General features: G+C 41.9%; 1 protein-coding gene across 1 annotated transcript; it reads left to right on the forward strand.

Annotated features, from left to right (window-relative positions):
* Nucleotides 1-416: 416 nt before the first annotated feature.
* Nucleotides 417-20106, forward strand: LOC138267057 (extracellular calcium-sensing receptor-like). Its single transcript, XM_069215905.1, has 5 exons — nt 417-674; nt 4046-4885; nt 6737-6964; nt 15857-15980; nt 19184-20106. The coding sequence occupies exons 1-5, from the start codon at nt 417-419 to the stop codon at nt 20104-20106; spliced, it is 2373 nt and encodes a 790-aa protein (XP_069072006.1).
* Nucleotides 20107-20654: the final 548 nt, after the last annotated feature.

Here is a 20654-nt window from a genome sequence, read left to right on the forward strand (position 1 = left end):
GCTGAAGGGGCAGGGAGGGGCTATAAATGGATTGAAGAGGCCTGAGATGGCCTCAGGATTCCGCCGCCTCACTATTACGTGTTCCCACATTTAATTGCAGCAGCCGCGTGTTTAAGAGGAGAGCTTTGAGCACCGGCACCTTGTTATTTACAAATTAAGCACTAATTTGAACACATTCTGCGGAAGAGGTAAAGAGAACTATGGATAATGTAAAATGAATAAACAATATTAATATTTGAATCCTATATGTGATAGTATGCTAAACCTTCTACAAGTTGCAAAAGACTATGGACCCAAGTAATTTCCAATCAATGTCCATCTCAAAGACTTCTCTAAGACAATCCATTCTATAGAGAAAGCAACAATATAACCCTGGTTCCAGATGTTTTACAGAGAAGTACCAGAATGCCCTTGCCATGGTATTTGCCACAGAAGAGGTAAACCAAAATGACGAATTGCTCCCTAATCTGACTCTGGGGTTTAAACTGGTGGACTCCTGCTACGTTGAAGCCGTCGCCATTTCGGCCACTCTGGGTCTCCTTTCAGGACAGACACAAATGGTGCCAAACTACGACTGCAACCCGGGCCCAAGACTGGCGGCCATCCTTGGAGACTCTCCCTCTGCCGGGTCCATCCCTATGGCCAGGATCCTGGGCCTCACAAGGTTCCCACAGGTAGGAGTATTACCACTCTTCCTTCTCAAAGCCAATGTTTTGGATCCTGGGTATCACTCATTTATTTCTGCCTGGCTATGTTCCATTTAACACTCCTCAGCAGCGCTAACACGTTTGGCATGGACTCAAGGGGGCGGGGGATCTACTCTTTAGGCCCCCAAACCCTTCAAAGAGCCCTAATCATCCCACGGCTAACAAATATCTGTGGAATATGGGAGTCTCTGGAGAAAACTCTTGTCCTTTGTGGGGGCGGGGGATGGTGGGGTGCCATCTTTTTGTGTTACACCACCGCATGGATTGTGCAGGAAAACTGGCATCAGCCTTAGAGGATAACTGGTACCTGGGTTCACTAAACTGTCAGAACACTAGCAAGATGGTTACTGGGTTAAACCCTGGCCACTGACATCTGATGTGGCTTGCAGATGATCTGTTTAAATCCCAGCAGGGTCAGTTCAGGCTCTCTGCCTCTTCGTTGGTCGATAAACTGTGCACTGTTAACAACACTTATTATTTATAATGCAGAGGCACAATAATTATATTGGTGGTAAACACTATATGAGGAGAATAAGTTATTATTATATCATGATATATCATCTACAACAGTGGTTCCTAACATATGGTGTGGGAACCCCTGGGGTCGCAATGCCAACTCAGGGGGTCAGCAACTTCTTCGAAAATTTAATAATATAACAGTTAATAAAGTGTATGTGAATAAAAAATGAACATGCAAAATTGAAAATTTTAAAATGCTAAGTAAATGCATAGTAATATTCACTTGGAGGCTAAACATCAAGATTATGTTTTCAGATTGGTTCATGTAAGCAATGCAAATACATCAAATAGAATGTAGTATGGGGGTTGCGTGGCCTCAGTTGAATTTAGAAAAGCCTGAACCTACCCATTAAAATGAACATTTTGATTTGTTTATATTTGTTTGAGAATTAAATGAAATATTTCATCATTTGTGTATTCGCATATTTGTTTGATGAATGGTTATTTCTGTATTTGTATGTGTTGTTTTTATAAATTTTGGTGTATTATTTTGTAATCAAAATTGCTTTAGGCAGGGTGCCGTAATCCAGCAATAACTCACTGGGGGTCCCCAGACTCCAATAATGTTTCAGTAGGGGGACCATATATTCTAATGATGATTCAGTGGAGGGTCCCCGATTCCAGTAATGATTAAGTGTATATCCACAAAAGTCAAAAGGTTAAGAACCACTTTTCTACACCATTCCTGTGCCCGATTGTCCGGTCCAATTTGTGAATGTTGAAATTTCCAGTGCTTCCTGGCCCATCTATGTGTAATTCTGCATCTCATGGCTCAAACATAAACACAGGCCCTTATTTTTTAGAGTCCTTACTTGCAAGAACCCTGCTTGTATATTCCCAGCATCGATAGTCGCTGCTTGCATAGACTCTGCTTAAATATATGTTTTCTGAATAGACAATGCTTCCATAGACCCCCCATTTGTGTAAACCATACTGTATAGTCCCTTCCTGCATAGACCCTGATTGCATAAGTCCTGCTTGCATAGACCTTGCTTGCATGGATCTTGCATGTATAGACCTGACTTGCGTACACACTGTTTGCATTCCGATTGTATATACCCTGCTTGCTGAGATCCTCCTTGTGTAGACGTCACTTGCATAAAGCCTACATGTATGTGCCCTCCTTGCATAGACCCTGCTTACTTTATTAATGTCCTCATCAGGTTAGCAAAATATGCTTTTTTGCCTTGATATAAATGGATACCTTCGGCATACCAAATGTATCATTAACAATAGGCTTTTTAATCTTGTCAATATCAACGGGGCTAGAGCTGCTGCCAATCAAGGGTGGTTACTTACCTGCCTGCCGCTTCCGATGCGGGCTGCTTCTGTCACCCCTCCCTTCCCGGCAGTCATTGAGGCACAGGCTCACAATCCAGATGCTGCTCTCATGCTATACCAAGCATGAGAGCAGCGCCAAGATTGGCCTGAGCGGGCTGCTTTGATGCTCGCTCAGGCACAGACAGCCTGTAAGTGCGCATGTGGGTTTGGCCGGCCTAAGATGGCCGGCCAAATCGACATGCACATTTTACAGTGCCCACCACTCCTCCTTCCTATGTCCCGGCCCCACCCTGCCCTAAAAGTGCATGACTCAGCCAGTGAAAAATAAAATGATAAAATATATACTTTACTATCATTTTGTTTGTCACTGCCTACAGAGGAGCCGCTACTGGGCTACAGTGACATAACGTATGGGGTCAAAAATGAGTTTTGAAGGCGGTCTGGTGTGAATTCTTTCCTGCGACTTACATAATTTGGTCCAGGCATCAGCACTGACTTGGAACACTGAATTCACTTCCTGCTTTAGGAGTCTAAAGGTCCGAGGTAAAGGTAGATGGTAGCAGAGAATTTACCTATTTCAGGAGGAAATTATAAATCGGAGGAATATCCAATGAGAAATTTCCTCTACGTAATGATGTTTCTCTGAATTTACCACCTTCTTATCGAAAAGAAGAATATTTTCTATTAATGTCTACGTCTAAAACAAGAAATAAGACAAGAGGCCCTCTTCTCATTGGGCACGATTCACAAATTACATATAGTTCACTTACAGATCTTCAGGTACAAGTAACCCCTGAGTCAAGTGTAAGCCAAAACTAATTACAAAAAACTTTGCATATCACTGCAATTGTGTATTTTGTTTTTTTACTGTAGTGCTTAACCCCTCGGATATTTTTGATTAAATGTATGCTATATATATCATATAGTGTGTGAATGTCATTTATGTCAGAGTCACCACAAAGCTTAAAGAAAGGCTCAGTGAGTTGAATGAACGCAGGTAGGTGGTCCACAGGTCACATATAGGAATCCCAGCAAAGCTGACTTAACTTTACAGCCTTTCAAAAGCTATAAATTGAGTACCAATAATTTGAGGAAAATAACAAATGTTATGTACATCATTTAGAAATGGGCAGTATTGAAGTGGTAAGCTACAAGAAAAGCAAACAATTACTCTTAAAGGTGTACACAAAATATCTGTACTTTGTAGACACTTGGGGGTCAAGTCACGAAGACATTTACAAAGAAAGTGAAGTAGTCCATGTGTAGTCTACTTCAAGTATATTTAAATGCCATTTTGGCTTGGCTCCATATCTTTAAGCTAACTCCAAATTATTCTGGCTTTGGCAGCTTCCATTTTGGCACACATCACACATAAAACATTTTTCATACTTGCCTATATTCTAACCTTGGGCATTTATGAGTAGGTGAAGTACTACTACCGGAGTACTGCTTTGCCTGCTGATAAATGCCTCGACGACCTTGGCCCTCTAGGCTATAGTTGTGTTGATCTGAGTTATGTGTCTGCTTTCATTACCCAGATTAGCTACGGATCAGGTCTTCCACTGCTGAGGGACAAGGTTCAGTTCCCGTCCTTCCTCAGGACCATCACAAGTGTTGACATCCAGCCCTACGGGGTGGTGGAAATACTACTGCACTTTGGCTGGACATGGGTAGGGATGCTGGCTTCAGATAATGACTATGGACAGGAGGGCAGTCACATCCTTCGGGTGGAGATGGCAAAGAAGGGGATATGTGTGGAATATTTCTATATTTTGGCCCCTCACACGCCCAGGGATCGAATCATTAGGATTGTTGAAATGATGACGAAAGCCACCTCAGCAGTGATCATCCTTTACACATTTATTGCTGAGGCAACAGCAGTTTTGGAGGAGGTCAGTTCAGCGAGGATGCCCAAAAAGACGTGGATTGCAGTTTCTAGCTGGATGCCCTCACCCGTGTTTGCAAATCAGCACCTGTGGATGACCTTGAATGGGACGTTAGGGCTTGCCATTGGCAGTGGGGAAATCCCTGGCTTTAGTAACTTTCTAACCAAGATACACCCTTCAAAGTACCTCAATGACATCTTTATCAAAGCCTTCTGGGAAGAGGCATTCAAGTGCATCTGGCCAGGAAACGGAAGTACCACAAATGCTGATGACCCTGCCGCAGAGGATGCTCTAGTCTGTCTGGGGACTGAGGATCCAACATCCCTGGATAGCTCTGTTTATGACGTCACCAACTTCCGCTTTGCATATGCTGCTTACAATGCTGTCCATGTGGTGGCCAATGCCATGCATGCCCTTCTCTGGTGCAAAGATGGCCAAGGACCGTTCGCGCATGGGAGTTGTACAACTGCTCAGAATTATCAACCATGGCAGGTAGGTTGATTTTCACTTTACCAAGCTATTCTCTTGATGAATTTAATTTGAAGATATTTTCCAACTCTGCATGCTTCAAGTGAGGTAGAAGGTGTTTAGTCTTTGTGTGGTAAGACACTAAAAATTGAAATGAAAACCAATGGGCACAATTTTGCAAACAAGAATGGAAGATAGTCATTATCTAAGAAGAGCTGAATCTGGAACGAGTTCCAAAAATATGTCTTAAAAATGTTGTGAAACTGAAAGTAAGTGACAATCTCCATATGTTACAGATTTCTATGGCATTCATTAAAAGGCATGTAAGAGTGTCTAGGGCAGAAAAAATGATAGAAGGGAATTCTTATGCCAATCTCGTTTAACCACTTTCAATTGCTTTGCATGGCATATACTTCCATCAGTTTTTTTAACATCACTGTGGCATTACAGAAGAGGACCACACATAACTTCTGTTTTTTTGTATGATATGTTGTCTTACCTTACCTTAACTTAACTTTTGCTTCTAAAGAAACCTTTCACTATGGTTTGTGAGACTAATATATTGGTAGATAATGCAAAACTGTCACCGGACCATAATTTGCTCATGTTGTTGAGATTTCCGTGCCAGCCGACTAGGTGCAATAATGCAAAAGATCTTACGTACAATACACATTCATTCTATCAATACCCTTTTAGATAGTTGCAGCCAATGGGGATGTGAAAGTATGTTGAAGATATCGCTGATCGTTTGCAGCATGGATACAATCAGTACAACTGCACTTTGGAATAATTGCAATTTCGGTCCTATCTATGCCAGATCTGGTGAATCAGTGGGCTAATGCAATCACTCCACTGCAGGAATCTGTTTCACCCATGGTCACAAGTTCAAGCCACGGTGGGTCATTTTAGCCCTTCAGCTTCCGCTGGTTGATAAAATTAGTACCATTTAGTTTGGTAACAATTAACTGTTATTCTGTGACAAGATCCCCTGAAACACATTTTATGATATTGTGGTAGCTTGTCAGGTTACACAATGATGGGTGAAATGTCAGAGTCGTGAGGGTTCACTGAAGGGCAGTTGAGCCAGACAGACCAGAGCTGAGCATCTAACTACATCTGCACCTGGTGGGGTCATTTATGTATCCATATAACCTACAATAAACCCTCTCCTAATCTACTGGTGGTGTCCATGTAGTTCTACATGTCAACCTGCATTCCAACAGATATCTTGTACACTCCTCATTCGAAAGAACCTTGCATAAGGGAATATACAACGGGTACCCAACATATAGACTGGTAAACGACACAATTTCATGTCAAATTGATTTTGGAAATGATTAATGGCTTCCAATCACTTTGATCCAGAGGAAATACAAGATAAATATATTATTGATGTATTTTTAATTTGGAAAATATAGTTATGTCTTTATGTTGCTAGAGTAAAAGTTACGCTAGATGGTTTAGTTTTTAAATTTGGGGTAGAATCATGAACGGATGCATCCAGTGGTTTGAAAGTGAGGCTAAATTGTCCTCTACATATGGCTTACGGCTGGGGTGCTGAAATTAGGTTTCTCTGGATGGGAGTCAGAATAGATTTATGATCCATGTTGAATAGACCAAAGTCCCAGCTGGGTTCTAATGCTGAAGACTATTGTGCTAAGATGGGAGAAGCCTGAGATCTATGCCTATGAATAAGGACCTGATTATGAGTCTGGTCAGCCACTTTTCAAAGTCAAAATTACCTCTAAGTGGATGCTTCAAATTTTTACAACATATGTCTGCTTGTGTTGGTACCTGTTCATGAAAAGGCTATAATCTTTGCCACAAGTGAATCTGCATGTCCTAAACATGTTTCTTTGCTTTTCTTACTTTTAGTTTCTCCATTACTTGAAGAATGTAAGCTACAGGAACACTGCTGGTCAAAGGATTTACTTCGACTCTAATGGTGACTCCCCAGGATTTTTTGACATCGTAAACTGGAGGATGTTGGATAATGGTATTAGCAGCTTCTCCAAGGTTGGAACATTCACTACACAGGCAACTGGGTCCCATAAACTCATCATCAACAACAGCGCCATCTTGTGGGGTGGTGAAGACATACAGGTCAGAATATAAACAAAGGCATTTAATAACAAACAATCTCTTTTCCCATACCAAGGCAATTTATATCGCTATATTACTGTATCCATTTGGATTCATATTCCATTAGAGCCATTTGTGATGCTTAGGGTCAATCTCAGCTGAGCAATAACTCTGGCTGACAGCAGGGCTCCATGCCTTTTGAACTACCCATGTTTTTTCTCGAATACACATGAGGAGTTTAACATCTGAACACTCCCAAAAGTGAGGTTAACTCATTAAGGCATGCAGTGAGGAGGGCTGCGGGAATCACGCTGCAATGAAGGATCTAATTATGTGATAAAGTTGACTACATTTTGCCATAAGAAAAGGCAAGTTATACAACATTTTCAGAATATAAAACAGTATTTTCTCACAACTTAAACATAGCACACAGTCATTTAAAAAGGACAAAAACAATACTTAAACTACATTTGTTGGGGAAAAGAGTATTGAAAAAAATTCACCATATCTTATTGAACATATTATTCCCCCATAATTATTTTTCCAATAAAAGAACTATAAAAATCTTGCCATTTCCTCAAACTCACTATCTCTTAAAATCTTGCAATTTCCCCTACACTCACTATCTCAAAAACTTGCAATTTCCCCTAAAGTCACTGTAGGAGGCTGGCCTGGTTTGTAGTGGGTACCTATACATTATACCAGGTCCAGTTATCCCTTATTAGTGAAATGTAGTCAGTGTCTAGAAGCCAGGCTGTCTAGAGGTAGCTGTAGGCAGAGCAGCCAAGCCTGAACTAGGAGACATGCAAAGCTCTTGCAATACCACTGTAGTCACACAGTACTCACACACATGAAAGACAATACTCAGTGTTACCAAAACTAAAGGTATTTTATTTTAGTGACACAAGGCTAAAATGCTTTGGAGACTATACTCCCTTAGGAGGTAAGTAAATTAGACAATATATGCACTAGTAACTAAAAACAGGTAAGTAAACAGTCAGAAAATAGAGCAAATAGTGAAAATCACAATAGGTTTCAATGGGCCTGGGGAAACACAAGCCATATGCTAAAATAGTGGAATGCGAAAGTCGGTTTCCCACCTAAGTAAGTGTAGTGTGTAGAGGGGCACTGGGAGTGTAAGAAAACACCAATGGTAAGTAAAATACCCCACCCCGGAGCCCAAGAAATCAGGAGTAAAACACATCAAGATTCCTAAAACACACTAGAAGTTGTGATAGAAGACAGTGCAAGAACCAGAAGGGACTGCAAAACACCAACAATGGATTTCTGGATCTGAAGACCTGTGAAGAAGGAGACCAAGTCCAAGAAACACTGAAGAATCCAGGGAGAACAGGAGCCCCTGCTAACCCGGACCAAGGTGCAAAAGAAGAATCACCGGTGAGAAGACAAAGTCAGTATTGCACCAAAGAAGATAAATGCAGGTTCCTGGTTGGTGCAGAAGATGTCCCACGCCGAATGGATGAATACAGTCTGGTTTTCATCACTGGATTCCGCAAACAAGACTTGGTAAATGCAAAGCTCGTGGTTCACGGAAAATGGCGCTGTCCGGGCCCAGGAAGGACCAGATTGACTCTACCCAGGAGGGGGAGACATAGGGGGCTCTCAGCAACTCAGAAAGTCCGCAGAAGTCCAGGCAGCGCGCACAGGAGTCCCAAAGCACAGGGACAAAGGAGTTGCAAATGGTGGTCATTGCAGCACTACACAAAGGGATCCCACGCCACCGGAGAACAACTCAGCAAGCTGAGCATCACAGGATAGAGTGCTGGGGACCTGGGATAGGCTGTGCACAAAGGAATTGTTGGAAAAGTACACAGACTCCCTAGGAGCTGCAAAACACACAGTGCACAGGGTACTCTCTGGCACAAGGAGGCAAGCTCTTACCTCCACCAAATTTGGACAGCTGGACCTTTGGACAGTCAGGGTCACTTTAGTCCACCACCTGTGTTCCAGGATCCATGCTCGTCATTAGGAGAGGGGACCCAGAGTACCGGTGGTCGCTGCAGAGATGTGCCTGCTCAAGTAGGGAAGTGACTTCGTCACTCCACAGGAGATTCCTTTGGTTCTTCTGGTGCAGGATGAAGACAGGCAGTCCTCGGAGTGTGCACAACCTGGAAATTGTTGCAGTTGCTGGCAGGAGCTGAAGTTACAAGGTTACAGAAGTCATCTTTGTTTCTTTGTTGCAGTTTTGTAGAGTTCCTGGAGCAGTCAGCGGTCGATCTGCCGGTAGAAGGTGAAGTAAAAGATGCAGAGGATTCCTGCTGGAGTCTTGCAATCAGAATCTGAAGAAACACCCATCGGAAAGAACCTAAATAGCCCTGAGAGGGGGATTCGTCACCTAACCAGGTAAGCACCTATCAGGAGGGGTCTCTGACGTCAACTGCTGGCACTGGCCACTCAGAGGCTCTCAGAGTTCCCTGACCATCCTTAAAACAAGATGGTAGAACCCAGGAACACTCTGGAGGAGCTCTGGGCACCACCCCTGGGGTGGTGATGGACAGGGGAGTTTAGTTGCTAAATCCTATGAATAAAGACTGTAATTTGGAGCTTTTTGGAGTGCAGTGAATTCTCTCGTATTCGAAATACTAATTTGAGGGTGGTCCCCCTCGTCACCGGCACTGGCAGTAGAGTGCGCTGTCAAATTCGTCTTTGGACCATATGTGTATATATATATAATTTTCAACTCACCTTCCTGAGTGTGTGGTTTTGTATACCTAACGTGATGTGCTGGAATGTGAGAACCGGGACTGAAACAGATAAAAACGCAACACCCCCACTGACAGACTTATCAAGATATATATATATATATGTATATATATATATTAGTTATTGCATTCGTTGGCAGGTTTGTAGCCTTCTGACTGTTATGACTCTGATTCTGGATGAGCCTTGTAGACTTATTCGTCATAGAGAAGAGTGAGAACAGCTGTTCGTTCTCCTTTTCTCTGAAAGTAGTGCAACAAGCATTATCCACTTGGGGATGGAGAGATCTAACCAGGTGTAAGACCATTCATGACAATACCACACAGTTGTCTTTTATGGACTAAGGGGACACTTTGCATAAGTCTCTCCAATTCAATCTCAGTCACTTGTTACTACACAAGGTGCCCTCCACCTGGAGCAGTACTGCTTAACTCCACATTCATGCCTTTTACCAAGTTATCTTCCTACGTTACCCAACCTTTAACTCATAAACAGCATGCTCAAAGTAACACATCCTCACCATCACTCAGCTCCCTCACTTAACAACAGTTGTCAGGACCCCACCACCTCACACATCCAAATGTTTCAGTATTCTGATGCTGGCGCGCCCATGGAGGGCTTCTTCCCACCTCGGGTTCAGAAACCACAGGCGCGCGGGTGAGACACCATCACAAAGCTCCCCCTTAGAGGCTAACTAGATCTTTGGACATGGTAATGGAGGTAGTAGTCAGAATCATTCAATCACAAATCAATAATATGAAACCATAAACAACTTTTAAACACCATGAATAATTCAACGCTAAATTAAAACTCCAAACTGAATAAAGTTTCAAAGTTTTATTACAATCCAAAAATCTATTTCACATAAAGGGTGCGCAAAACTAAGTTATAAACATACATGAAAACCATAGGCTGACCGAAACATCTGAAAAAATTAACCTACTAAAGATCAATACTGTTAAATACTCCAAAAGAATGATATAGATTAGCAACAGTACAATATGAACACTATTACCAGATTTCAAAGCAGATGATGGTGACATCAGTAAATCATCAAAATACAGTTTTAACAAACACATTCATAGCTGGGCCATTCCTAACACTTACCAGAATTGGGATTTGCATGTGTGGAAAAGGGCTTACCCTTGCGGACAAAAGCAAAAAGGAAGGAAGACAAAAGTAATTTGGAAAACATGTAACTAAAATAACTCATTATAAAAATATGCTGGTGTGGATGACTAAGCTAAAAGGGAAACAAGAAACCACATTTAGTTCTACCTCTCCTCATGAGACAGCAGACAGTAGTAGTTCATCAAGACAGAGTGGTCACCATCTTCCGGCATCGGTTGGCAGCGGAATCAGGACAGTGCATAACACGGGCTGCACATAGGACAAATCAGCACTTCAGAATTAGTTGGGGACATTAGTGCTGAACCACACAACAGAATAGGATATTTAAAACTATATGATGAGGAAACTCATCATGAGACTTAGAGAAGAGAATTAGACAGCAGACCTAAGCAAACATAGAACTGATTTTCAGAAGAGCTGACGATGGACTGACTTCTTTTTCGAAGTTCTCCACTAATCAAAATACGCAAAATTCATTCATTGGTTCTTCAGGTGTGCATTCTGGACTTCAGTTCCAGCATCCAATAGCAGGCAGCAGTACCACCAAGTTTGCAACGTTCAAGAATTTTCTCAGCAAAAGTGCATTGTCATCTGGTAACCTAACGTGACTAACAAAATATTACATTCTCTAATAATTTGCAACTTACAGTACCTTTCACACAATCCACAATAAACTAAGCTAATATTCTTTCACATGAATACTGTGATGTCCTGTCCGGTTTGACAGCTAGAAAAAATACTGTTACATTAACTCAATTTGAAACATGCTTTTCTCCTGCAATATAGTAGAACATTCAACATTACATTAGCAGACTAGGACAAGATTCGAAGTCAGAGGGGACAGAATAAACAAGTACTTTTCCATGGTTGCTTGCATAAGGAACCTTTCAGGCCTCGCCATGTTAAGAAAGCCTAATGCACATTAATACAATTCATACATTAATAAAAAAATGTGCACGCCTTAATAATCAAATGAAATATGCAAAACAAATTATTTAATTTCAAATATCATTCATGTTATGTTACGTAAAGGCAATTTTAAATGTATATATTTTCTATGCACATAATTCATAATAATGAAATCCATTTATTTAAATGTGTGTTTAATTTGCATTCATTTAATACACATAATGCATTTTCCTTCTACTATTTATACCTGAAAAATAATACTCTCATGTTAACATTCATTAACCCCCAGGGTGCCCTGGACGAGTTGGTCTCACCCTCAGCCACGGTCGCCATGTGCCGAGGACGAGACCAGCTTGTCCTGCACCCGGCCCATGGGGGGAGCGCTAGAGCTCCCTCGTGGGCCTCCGACCCACGCCCCCATCAGGGATGGAAGGGGAATAGCTTCCCCTTCCACCCCTGATCCCCCTCTAACCCCCTAGTGGCGTCTGATGATGTCAGCACGCAAACCTCATCAGAGGTCAATTCCCATCGCGCCGGGAGGTGGGCGCAGGCAGAGACGTGAAAGGAAAGGCCTTTTCTTTCCTTTTAATGCCTCTGTGAGCATTTCAGCAGCCCGATCTTGTAGCAGGGAGGGTTTTTTTTGGTTTGTTTATTTGTGCTGGCGAAGGGCTGCTCCCCAGGGGGGCAAATAATGATTAGGCCTTATCTGCCCCCCCCGGGGGCAGATCATCCTTTTTTAATTAGACCGATCTGCCCCCAGGGGCAGCAGAACCCACTAGACACCAGGGATCATCATTTTTTTGTTTTTTTAACATGTGGGGAATGACCCCTTAGGCAAGGGTCGCTCTCCTGGGGGCACATTATTTTTAGGCCACTTCTGCCCCCCTGGGGGGCGGATCGGCCTATTTTTGTTAGGCCAATCCGCCCCCGGGGGCAGAAACCACTAGACACACGGGGTTTATTTTTTGTTAGTCAGTTCACGCTAGGGAAATGACCCCTTAGGCAAGGGTCGCTCCCGCGGGAGGGCAAATTTATTTTAGGCCATTTCTGCCCACTTTGGGGCAGATCGGCCTATTTTAATTAGGCCGATCTGCCCCCAAGGGGACAGAAGCCACTAGGCACCAGGGATTTTTTAAAAAACCTTTTTTACAGATGAGGAATGACCCCTTAGGCAAGGGTCGCTCCCCTGGGGGGGCAATTTTATTTTAGACCATTTCTGCCCCACTTGGGGGCAGATAGGCCTATTTTTCTTATGTCAATCTGCCCACAAAGGGGGCAGAAACCACTAGACACTAGGAATTTGTTTTACGCCAATTTCACACAAGGGGAGCGACCCCTTATGCAAGGGTTGCTCCCCTGGTGGGCAAATTTATTTTAGGCCATTTCTGCCCCCTATTTTAATTAAAACGATCTGCCCTCAGGGGAGGCAGAAACCACTAGGCACCAGGGATTTAAAAAAAATATTACAGATGGGGAGTGACCCTTTAGGCAAGGATCGCTCCTGTGGGGGGGAAATTTATTTAAGGCCATTTCTGCCCCCCTTGGGGGCAGATTGGCCTATTTCTATTAGGCCCATCTGCCCCCAGGGGGGCAGAAACCACTTAGGCACCAGGGATTGGTATGTGTGTGTTTTGTTCGGGAGGGCAGCCCCTTGGGCAAGGGTGCTCCCCATGTGGGCACATTACTGCTGGCCATTTCTTGCCCACCAGAGACCATGGAAGATTGTTTTATAAAAAAGATGTTAGGTATGGCCATACCCCCACCCCAAAAAAATGGGGACAAAGTTGTTCTTCCCACCGGTGGGCAGATGGAGCAATTACCACTCCACGGGGGCAGAAAGCCTACTAGATGCCAGGGAATTATAAAAAAAATAAAAAATAGTGGGCTGGTGGCTACCAATCAGTATGGGCATGGTTTTGCCCCTAAACCAATTGAAGGGGGTAACAGTCTTTCAGCTCTCCCCCTGCACGCTAAAACATCTAATCCCATGGTAAGCAAGAGGACATTTGATTATTTGTGGTTGTGGTTTTACATTTGGGCCATGAGAGCTTGTCTAACTCTTTAAAAATTGTCTCACTTGGAATGGTGAGGACTGCACTTAATGGACTTTGGGACGCTGCCATCTAGGAAAATCTATGAGACCTAGACACATCTGAAAAGTAAACATCGGGGTGAGTCCAGAGTGGTGTGCTTCACATGCACCCTGCACTATTTTCTTACTCACAAAGCCCTGCAAACCTCCAACTATGCTCGAAATCACAACTTTTTCCCACATTTTTGTGCTGGAACCTTCTGGAAACTGCAGGAATCCACAAAATTCCTACCACCCAGCATTGTCACATCTATACCGATAATAACTCTGCCCCACTTGTCAGCCTAAAAACTTTTTTTTTCAAATTGCCCTTTTGGACCCGTTTTGGTTCCCCCTCATTTTTGACATGTTTTTGGCTCTTCCCTGTCACAGGCACTTGGCCACCTACACAAGTGAGGTATCATGTTTACCAGGAGACTGAGGGGAACATTGGGTGGTAGGAAAGCTGTCCCGGTGCAGTGGTGAGCCCACACAAAAATTTGGGAAAAATTAGATTTTACTAGCTAAATTTGAGGTTTGCTGAGGATTCTGGGTAAGAAAATACTGGGGGACCCACACAAGTCACACCTCCTTGGAATCCCTTGGGTGTCTAGTTTTCAGAAATGTCTGGGTTTGGTAGGTTTCCCTAGATGGCTGCTGAGCCCAGGAACAAAAACGCAGCCTCCCCCAACAAAAACAGGTAGTTTTGTATTTGATAATTTTGATGTGTTCACCTAGTGTTTTGGGGCATTTCCTGTCGGAAATTTGTGGCTCCTCTCAGATTCCAGAACTTTCTATCACCGAAATTTGAGGAAAAAGTGTTTTTTTGCCACATTTTGAGGTTTGCAAAATTCTGGGTAACAGTACCTGGTGAGATCCCCACAAGTCACCACATCTTGGAATCCTCTAAGTGTCCAGTTTAAAAAAATGCACAGGTTTGGTAGATTTCTGTAGGTGCTGGCTGAGCTAGAGGCCAACATCCAGAGCGAGGCCCTTTGCAAAAAACAGGTCTGTGTTCTTTGGGAAAATGTGATGTGCCCATGTTGTGTTTGTAGAAATGTTTAGCTGTCCGGGGTCCAGCATTGGTTTCACAGCCATTTCTGTCACTAACTGGAAGGAGGCTAAAAGCACAAAAACAGTAAAAATGGGGTATGTCCCAGTAAAATGCCAAAATTGAGTTGAAATGTGGTTTTCTGATTCAAGTTTGCCTGTTCCTGAAAGCTGAGAAGATGGTGATTTTAGTACAGCAAACCCTTTGTTGATGCCATTTTCAGGGAAAAAAACACAAGCCTTCTTCTGCAGCCCTTTTTCCCCATTTTTTTAAACTACGTTTTCGCTGTATGTTGGCTAATTTCTTGGTCTCCTCCAGGGGAACCCACAAACTCTGGATACCTCTAGAATCACTAGGATGTTGGAAAAAAGGACATAAATTTGGCGTGGGTAGCTTATGTGGACAAAACGTTATGAGGGCCTAAGCGCGAACTGTCCCAAATAGCCAAAAAAAGGCTTGGCACATGAGGAGCAAAAGGCCTGAGAGCGAAGGGGTTAATAATTCACACATTTATGAATGCACAATGTTTTCATATTAAATATGGTGTCAAAATACGAATGGTAAGCACAAATGTCTACCACAATTAAAATTAAACGTGCACAATTTCATTTGTGTGTTATTGTCTCTGTTAAGTTTTTACAACCGCAGATTTATTAGTTGCCATATGCTAGGTCTGTGCCACTAATTTATTCATTAAATGTTGCTCTATCTCACTGACAACAGAAAGCCTTCCTCATACAACTATATTCTGGTTCACTAGGAGTCACCACTCACCCATGATTGGACTTACTCAGCCCACCCGCATCTCCTTCACAGTCGAAATGTTACATTTACACTTTTAAATTGACAATGATATGCACATTTCTGTAGTGAGGAAACAAAAAAGTATTGTAAGTGGTTTCTCTTTATATTTCTTCTTTTGAAAATGAGCAGACAGTGACTGAGGAAAATGGATAATAACAAATACTAACATTTTATTATAACAGGCTCCCATAAAAACGGACTTAAATCTTTTCTATACAACCCCCAGGCCCCGAAATCGATGTGCAGCAGAAGTTGTGTTGCAGGCCAAAGAATCCTGATACGGAAGGGGCAGCCTAAATGCTGCTATGACTGCGTGCCGTGTCCTGAAGATGAGATCTCCAACCATAGTGGTGAGTTGCTTTAACATATACTGATAGCAGTGGTTACTTTGAGCTGGTGGTTTCCGGTAGGGGCATGGCACTTATTTTTGAGGGGGATGCACTTATTTTTTTGCATCAGATATTAACTGCGAGCAAAACACAGTAATGGAAAATAAGGGGAAAGAGAAAGACAGAAAAGCGTCTCAAAGGGAGAAAGCAGAAAGCTGCAAAAGTGAGTTTAAGGGAAAGGGATTGGCTGTAAATGGATTAAAGTAGCCGGAGGTGACTTCAGGATTATGCTGCCTCAGTATTCTGTGCTCACAATTTAATTGCAGCAGCCGTGTGTTTCAGAGGAGACCTTTGGGCACCCGCCGGATTTGTTTACAAAATAACCACTGACTGCTAGGTTTGATTATCAGTCTGCAGGATACCTTGTTTCCAGTTCTAGGTTGTCCTTTTACATTTCTAGCATAGTTATCTTATCGAATGCTACCATTGTTAGCCCAGTTGGTCAAGTTTTAAGCATTGCTAATCCAATTGGTTGGTGATAACCATTGGTAGTCCAGCTGGTCAGAGTTAAAATCTGAGGGAAAATTTGGTATCTGAAACATCTCCATCCCGAAATATGGGGTCTGATTATGAGTTTGGGGGTCGGAAAACCCGAACGCCAGACCACTGGTGAGGAGACTGCCCTGGAGCTCACGATCTCCCCACTTGTCCTATTAGGAGTTTTCCACCGCTCAGCCCAGTGGAAAAGATGCTGTGGCATAGAGATGAGTACAATGCCATCACACAGGGTCCTTCCTAGCACCCTCGGAATGCTCAGTTGCTGCTAAGGAGGGGGATAGAATGAAGACTTAAAAGGAGAAGAAGGACACACAGGATAATGTTGGAAAGAGCGGGTTAGGTGAACAGGAGAGAGGAAGCAGGTTGATGAAAGGAAGGGAAAGGCTGCAGTAGATCAACAGAGGCAAGGATGGTAGAGAAAAAGAGGAGGGTTTTTAAAACAGAAGACAGGTTATATGTTGTACTGGGTCAGTTTGCCTTACTGAACATGCTGTGTTTTCCTAGGTTTAATGTGATTTATCTGGTCAAATAGAAGAACTGGATTTTTTTTTACTACAATATAAGTAAAGAACCAGGAAATAAGAGGTATATAACAATAAGTTAATATATAGTTCTTAAAAACCTCACTACATATTCTCAAACATATGCATATAGAGTTGCAGAAATACATTTTCTATCAAGGCCACATTCTTTATGTTGTTGAGCCAAGTCACTACTCTCGGTGGGTGTCCCATGTGCCATAGCCACGGAATTGATTTTTTGGTGCATGTATGTTGCACTTGGGGTGGGGGCACACATCATTTTGGTTGGGTATTTATTTTGCATTTTTCTTTATTATTTAAAAAAAAAAAAATGAAAAGTCTTGTTAGAAGCAGTAATTACATTACACTCTCTAAATATTCTTTTTGGAATCTTTGAAAGTGTATCTTCCTATATCTAACTTTGATTGCCTTTGGTGGAATACTTGTGATGATCTGAATCTTGATTATTATTCTGTTCATTTATATATTGCAACGTTCTTGAATAAAACTCTGTGTTTGTGGATGATGGTCAGAAAGGGGGTGGACAATGCTGAAATGAAAAGAGCTGCAGTGCTTGTAACTTTTAATTTGTCTTATCACTATAAGGAAGGTGTTTCTCCTTTCCAGGTAGAAATATTGGGTCCCTTACTGGCAATCCAAGGTGTTCCCATTTACAAAGAGGAGGTAGTACTTGTGTATTTATAAGGCATCATAATTCTACTGAGGCATCAAAATACTTGACAACAATATAGCATTTCCCTTTTTCTGGGTTGTTAAAGAGTGCCTGTCATTATCAAGGATTGATTATGTTTATGCTTGAGGGTTTGTGTTCAGATCAAGCAAACATAAACAGCTATTAAGTGGTCATTTAAAGAGCAACTCCCATAAAAATGTTATTACAAACATCAATAATGACACATTAGGCCTGATTTAGAGTTGTCTAGTAAAAATAATTTCTCTGTTTTTGGAGGAAGTTCTAAACACTGGGGATAGTCCACTGGTGGAACTTAATACACTACAATATCCTTTTAGTGAAGGATATTACCACCAATCAAGTTCCCTTCCCTTAAAAGTCTTTCTCAAGAATCCTTAGTATTTCCCATTACCAATCAGCTTCATATCATCTCCCTAGTCTAATCAGCAGTCAGGTTACATTACTGCTCTACCAAGTTTTCAGAGTCACATAATTTATTGCGAGAGATAGAAAACACAATGTAATGAAACAAAAGAACAGGGGCAGAGTGGGTGACCAGCAGGGTCATACCCTAGTGATCATTTCTACCATACCATACAAAAAATGTTGTATCTATAGATTCTCTTACAAGGGAGTCTGGATCAACCGAGCACAATTGTAGAAAAAAACTCCAACACCAGGTTTCGGTTGAAGTGGATCCTTCTAGGATCTGTGATGAAGTCGTGCTCCAGGAACTGAGTTACAACACACCAATATAGAGGCTTCTAAAAACGGTCACATGGTCACCTATTCATGATGATTCAGCAACAACTATCACTTTGGAGATGAGCTGTGTTGGAAGTTTAATGACAGTTGAGAATTTTAAATTATGTTACATTGTATGATCTTTGCAAATTATTTCTACAGCTAGTGAATAGGAACAATTTTTAGAGTTGGAATTACCCTCATTTATGATTAATTTCTGATGTATTCTCAATAGGAAGTGAGAAAAGTGTCTTGCTGATTGCAACACTATATTATGTAACTGGATGTTGAGCTCTAATTATCAGAGGAGAATCACTAAATGACTACACTGGATATGTTAATTTGGCTGACACATCTTTCCTCTAAATGCCCCTTGTTTGAAAAGAGGCTTCTTAATTTAGGCAAGTATTCTCTTGGAGGGAATTAAGGAGATTCTGTTTTAGTGTTTGTTTGAGGAATAAAAACATTTCAATCTTTGAAGAGTTAGGTTGCAGTTCTATGAATTGAAGTACTTCACCCATTCAGAAAGTGTCCGTAAAGCATACTAAAAACAAATTACACACACACTCAGTCAATGTAATTATATTTTTAAAGACACACTTCATCTTCTGTTGTATGATCATTAACATATCATGTTTAACACAAGTTTCTATTTCATTTGATTTTATGCCAACCCCAACCCCTACCCTGACCTTCTTTTTATTAAGACTCCATTGACTGCGTGATGTGTCCGGACGATCAGTGGCCCAATGAGAATCAAGATCTTTGCATCCCTAAAGTCGAAGAATACCTTTCTTTCCACGAGCCTTTGGGTACCATTTTATCTTCTCTTACTGCGCTGTTCTTCCTGCTAACTGTAAGTGTTCTCTGTGTCTTCATCAAGAACCGCGGTACTCCCATCGTCAAGGCAAACAACCGGACTCTAAGCTACATTCTTCTGGTGTCAATTCTGTTCTGCTTCCCCTGCTCCTTGCTGTTCATTGGTCGACCAGAAAGAGTACACTGCTGGTTGCGTCAAGGATTGTTTTCTATGTTCTTTTCATTTGCTGTCTCCTGTGTACTTGCAAAAACCATTACTGTGCTCATTGCATTTCGCGCCACAAAGCCAAATTGCCCCTTGAGGAAATGGATGGGGCCAGTCATTCCTAATTCCCTGGTTATAATATGCTCCACAACTCAGATTCTACTTTATAGCACTTGGCTGGCAGTTTATCCTCCATTTCGTGAGCTGAACAAGCAGACCTTTAAAGGGAGGATACTGCTAGAGTGCAATGAAGGATCTCCTTCCTATCATTATGGCATGAAGATATTCCTTGGCCTTCTGGCATTGGTGACTCTGGTTGTCGCCTTCTTGGCACGAAAGCTACCAAGTGGCTTCAACGAAGCACAGCACATTACCTTCAGCATGTTGGTGTTTACCAGTGTTTGGATATCCTTCATCCCTGCCTACCTAAGCACCACAGGAAAGTACACAGTAGCTGTGGAGACATTTGCTATTCTGTCTTCCAGTGTGGGATTACTCTGTTGTATTTTTGCTCCAAAGTGTTACATCATACTCTTAAGGCCCGAAATGAACACCAGAGAATATTTAATAGGAAAGTATTTGCCCAACAGCAAGGAAAGGCTTTAAGCTTATAAGTGCACTCTAAATGGAGACAGAAGCCACTGTCTTGCAACTCAGTTATCACAATTAAGTGCATTCTTGGAGTGTAATAGGAGAGAGGAAGACAGTAATTTTCTTTGGAAGACAATTGACCAGAAGCAGGTAACTCCTGCAAGAAATGGATGGTCATTGTCAACCCTTAAAACACATGCTGTAATGCCCTAACATGGGTGGTCAACCTTTCCTAGAAAGTTTAATTTTGTCAGGTACGTGGCCTTTTTGGAACTGAATGTAAAAGAGTTTACCTAAAACCCTTTCAGTACACTTCGTGAATAAGGCAGTGAAGTTTTGTCGAGTGATTTTATCACACAGAATATTATATGTGCTTATTTAAGAACTCTTTAATCCAAGACGTGTATATCCCTTTTATGTGTTTAATGTCTAGAATAAGGCTGTCCTAAATTAAACTATTTGAATGTAACTGGTTTGAGAAATGTTAGTACTATATGGTGAAATCAGAAGACCTTCTGCTTTGATGTGGCTCAAAGTAAGTCTAAGTCAACCGCCTTCCAATG

Source organism: Pleurodeles waltl, chromosome 12, assembly GCF_031143425.1.
Source record: "Pleurodeles waltl isolate 20211129_DDA chromosome 12, aPleWal1.hap1.20221129, whole genome shotgun sequence".
Classification (NCBI taxonomy): domain Eukaryota; kingdom Metazoa; phylum Chordata; class Amphibia; order Caudata; family Salamandridae; genus Pleurodeles; species Pleurodeles waltl.

What these genes read in the sequence shown, in the direction of transcription:
- LOC138267057 (XM_069215905.1), top strand. Translation starts at nt 417, where the DNA reads ATGGTATTTGCCACAGAAGAGGTAAACCAAAATGACGAATTGCTCCCT. An exon ending in GCCTCACAAGGTTCCCACAG is followed by an intron (nt 675 to 4,045) that starts GTAGGAGTATTA and finishes TTCATTACCCAG; the next exon opens with ATTAGCTACGGATCAGGTCT. An exon ending in TGAGATCTCCAACCATAGTG is followed by an intron (nt 15,981 to 19,183) that starts GTGAGTTGCTTT and finishes CTTTTTATTAAG; the next exon opens with ACTCCATTGACTGCGTGATG.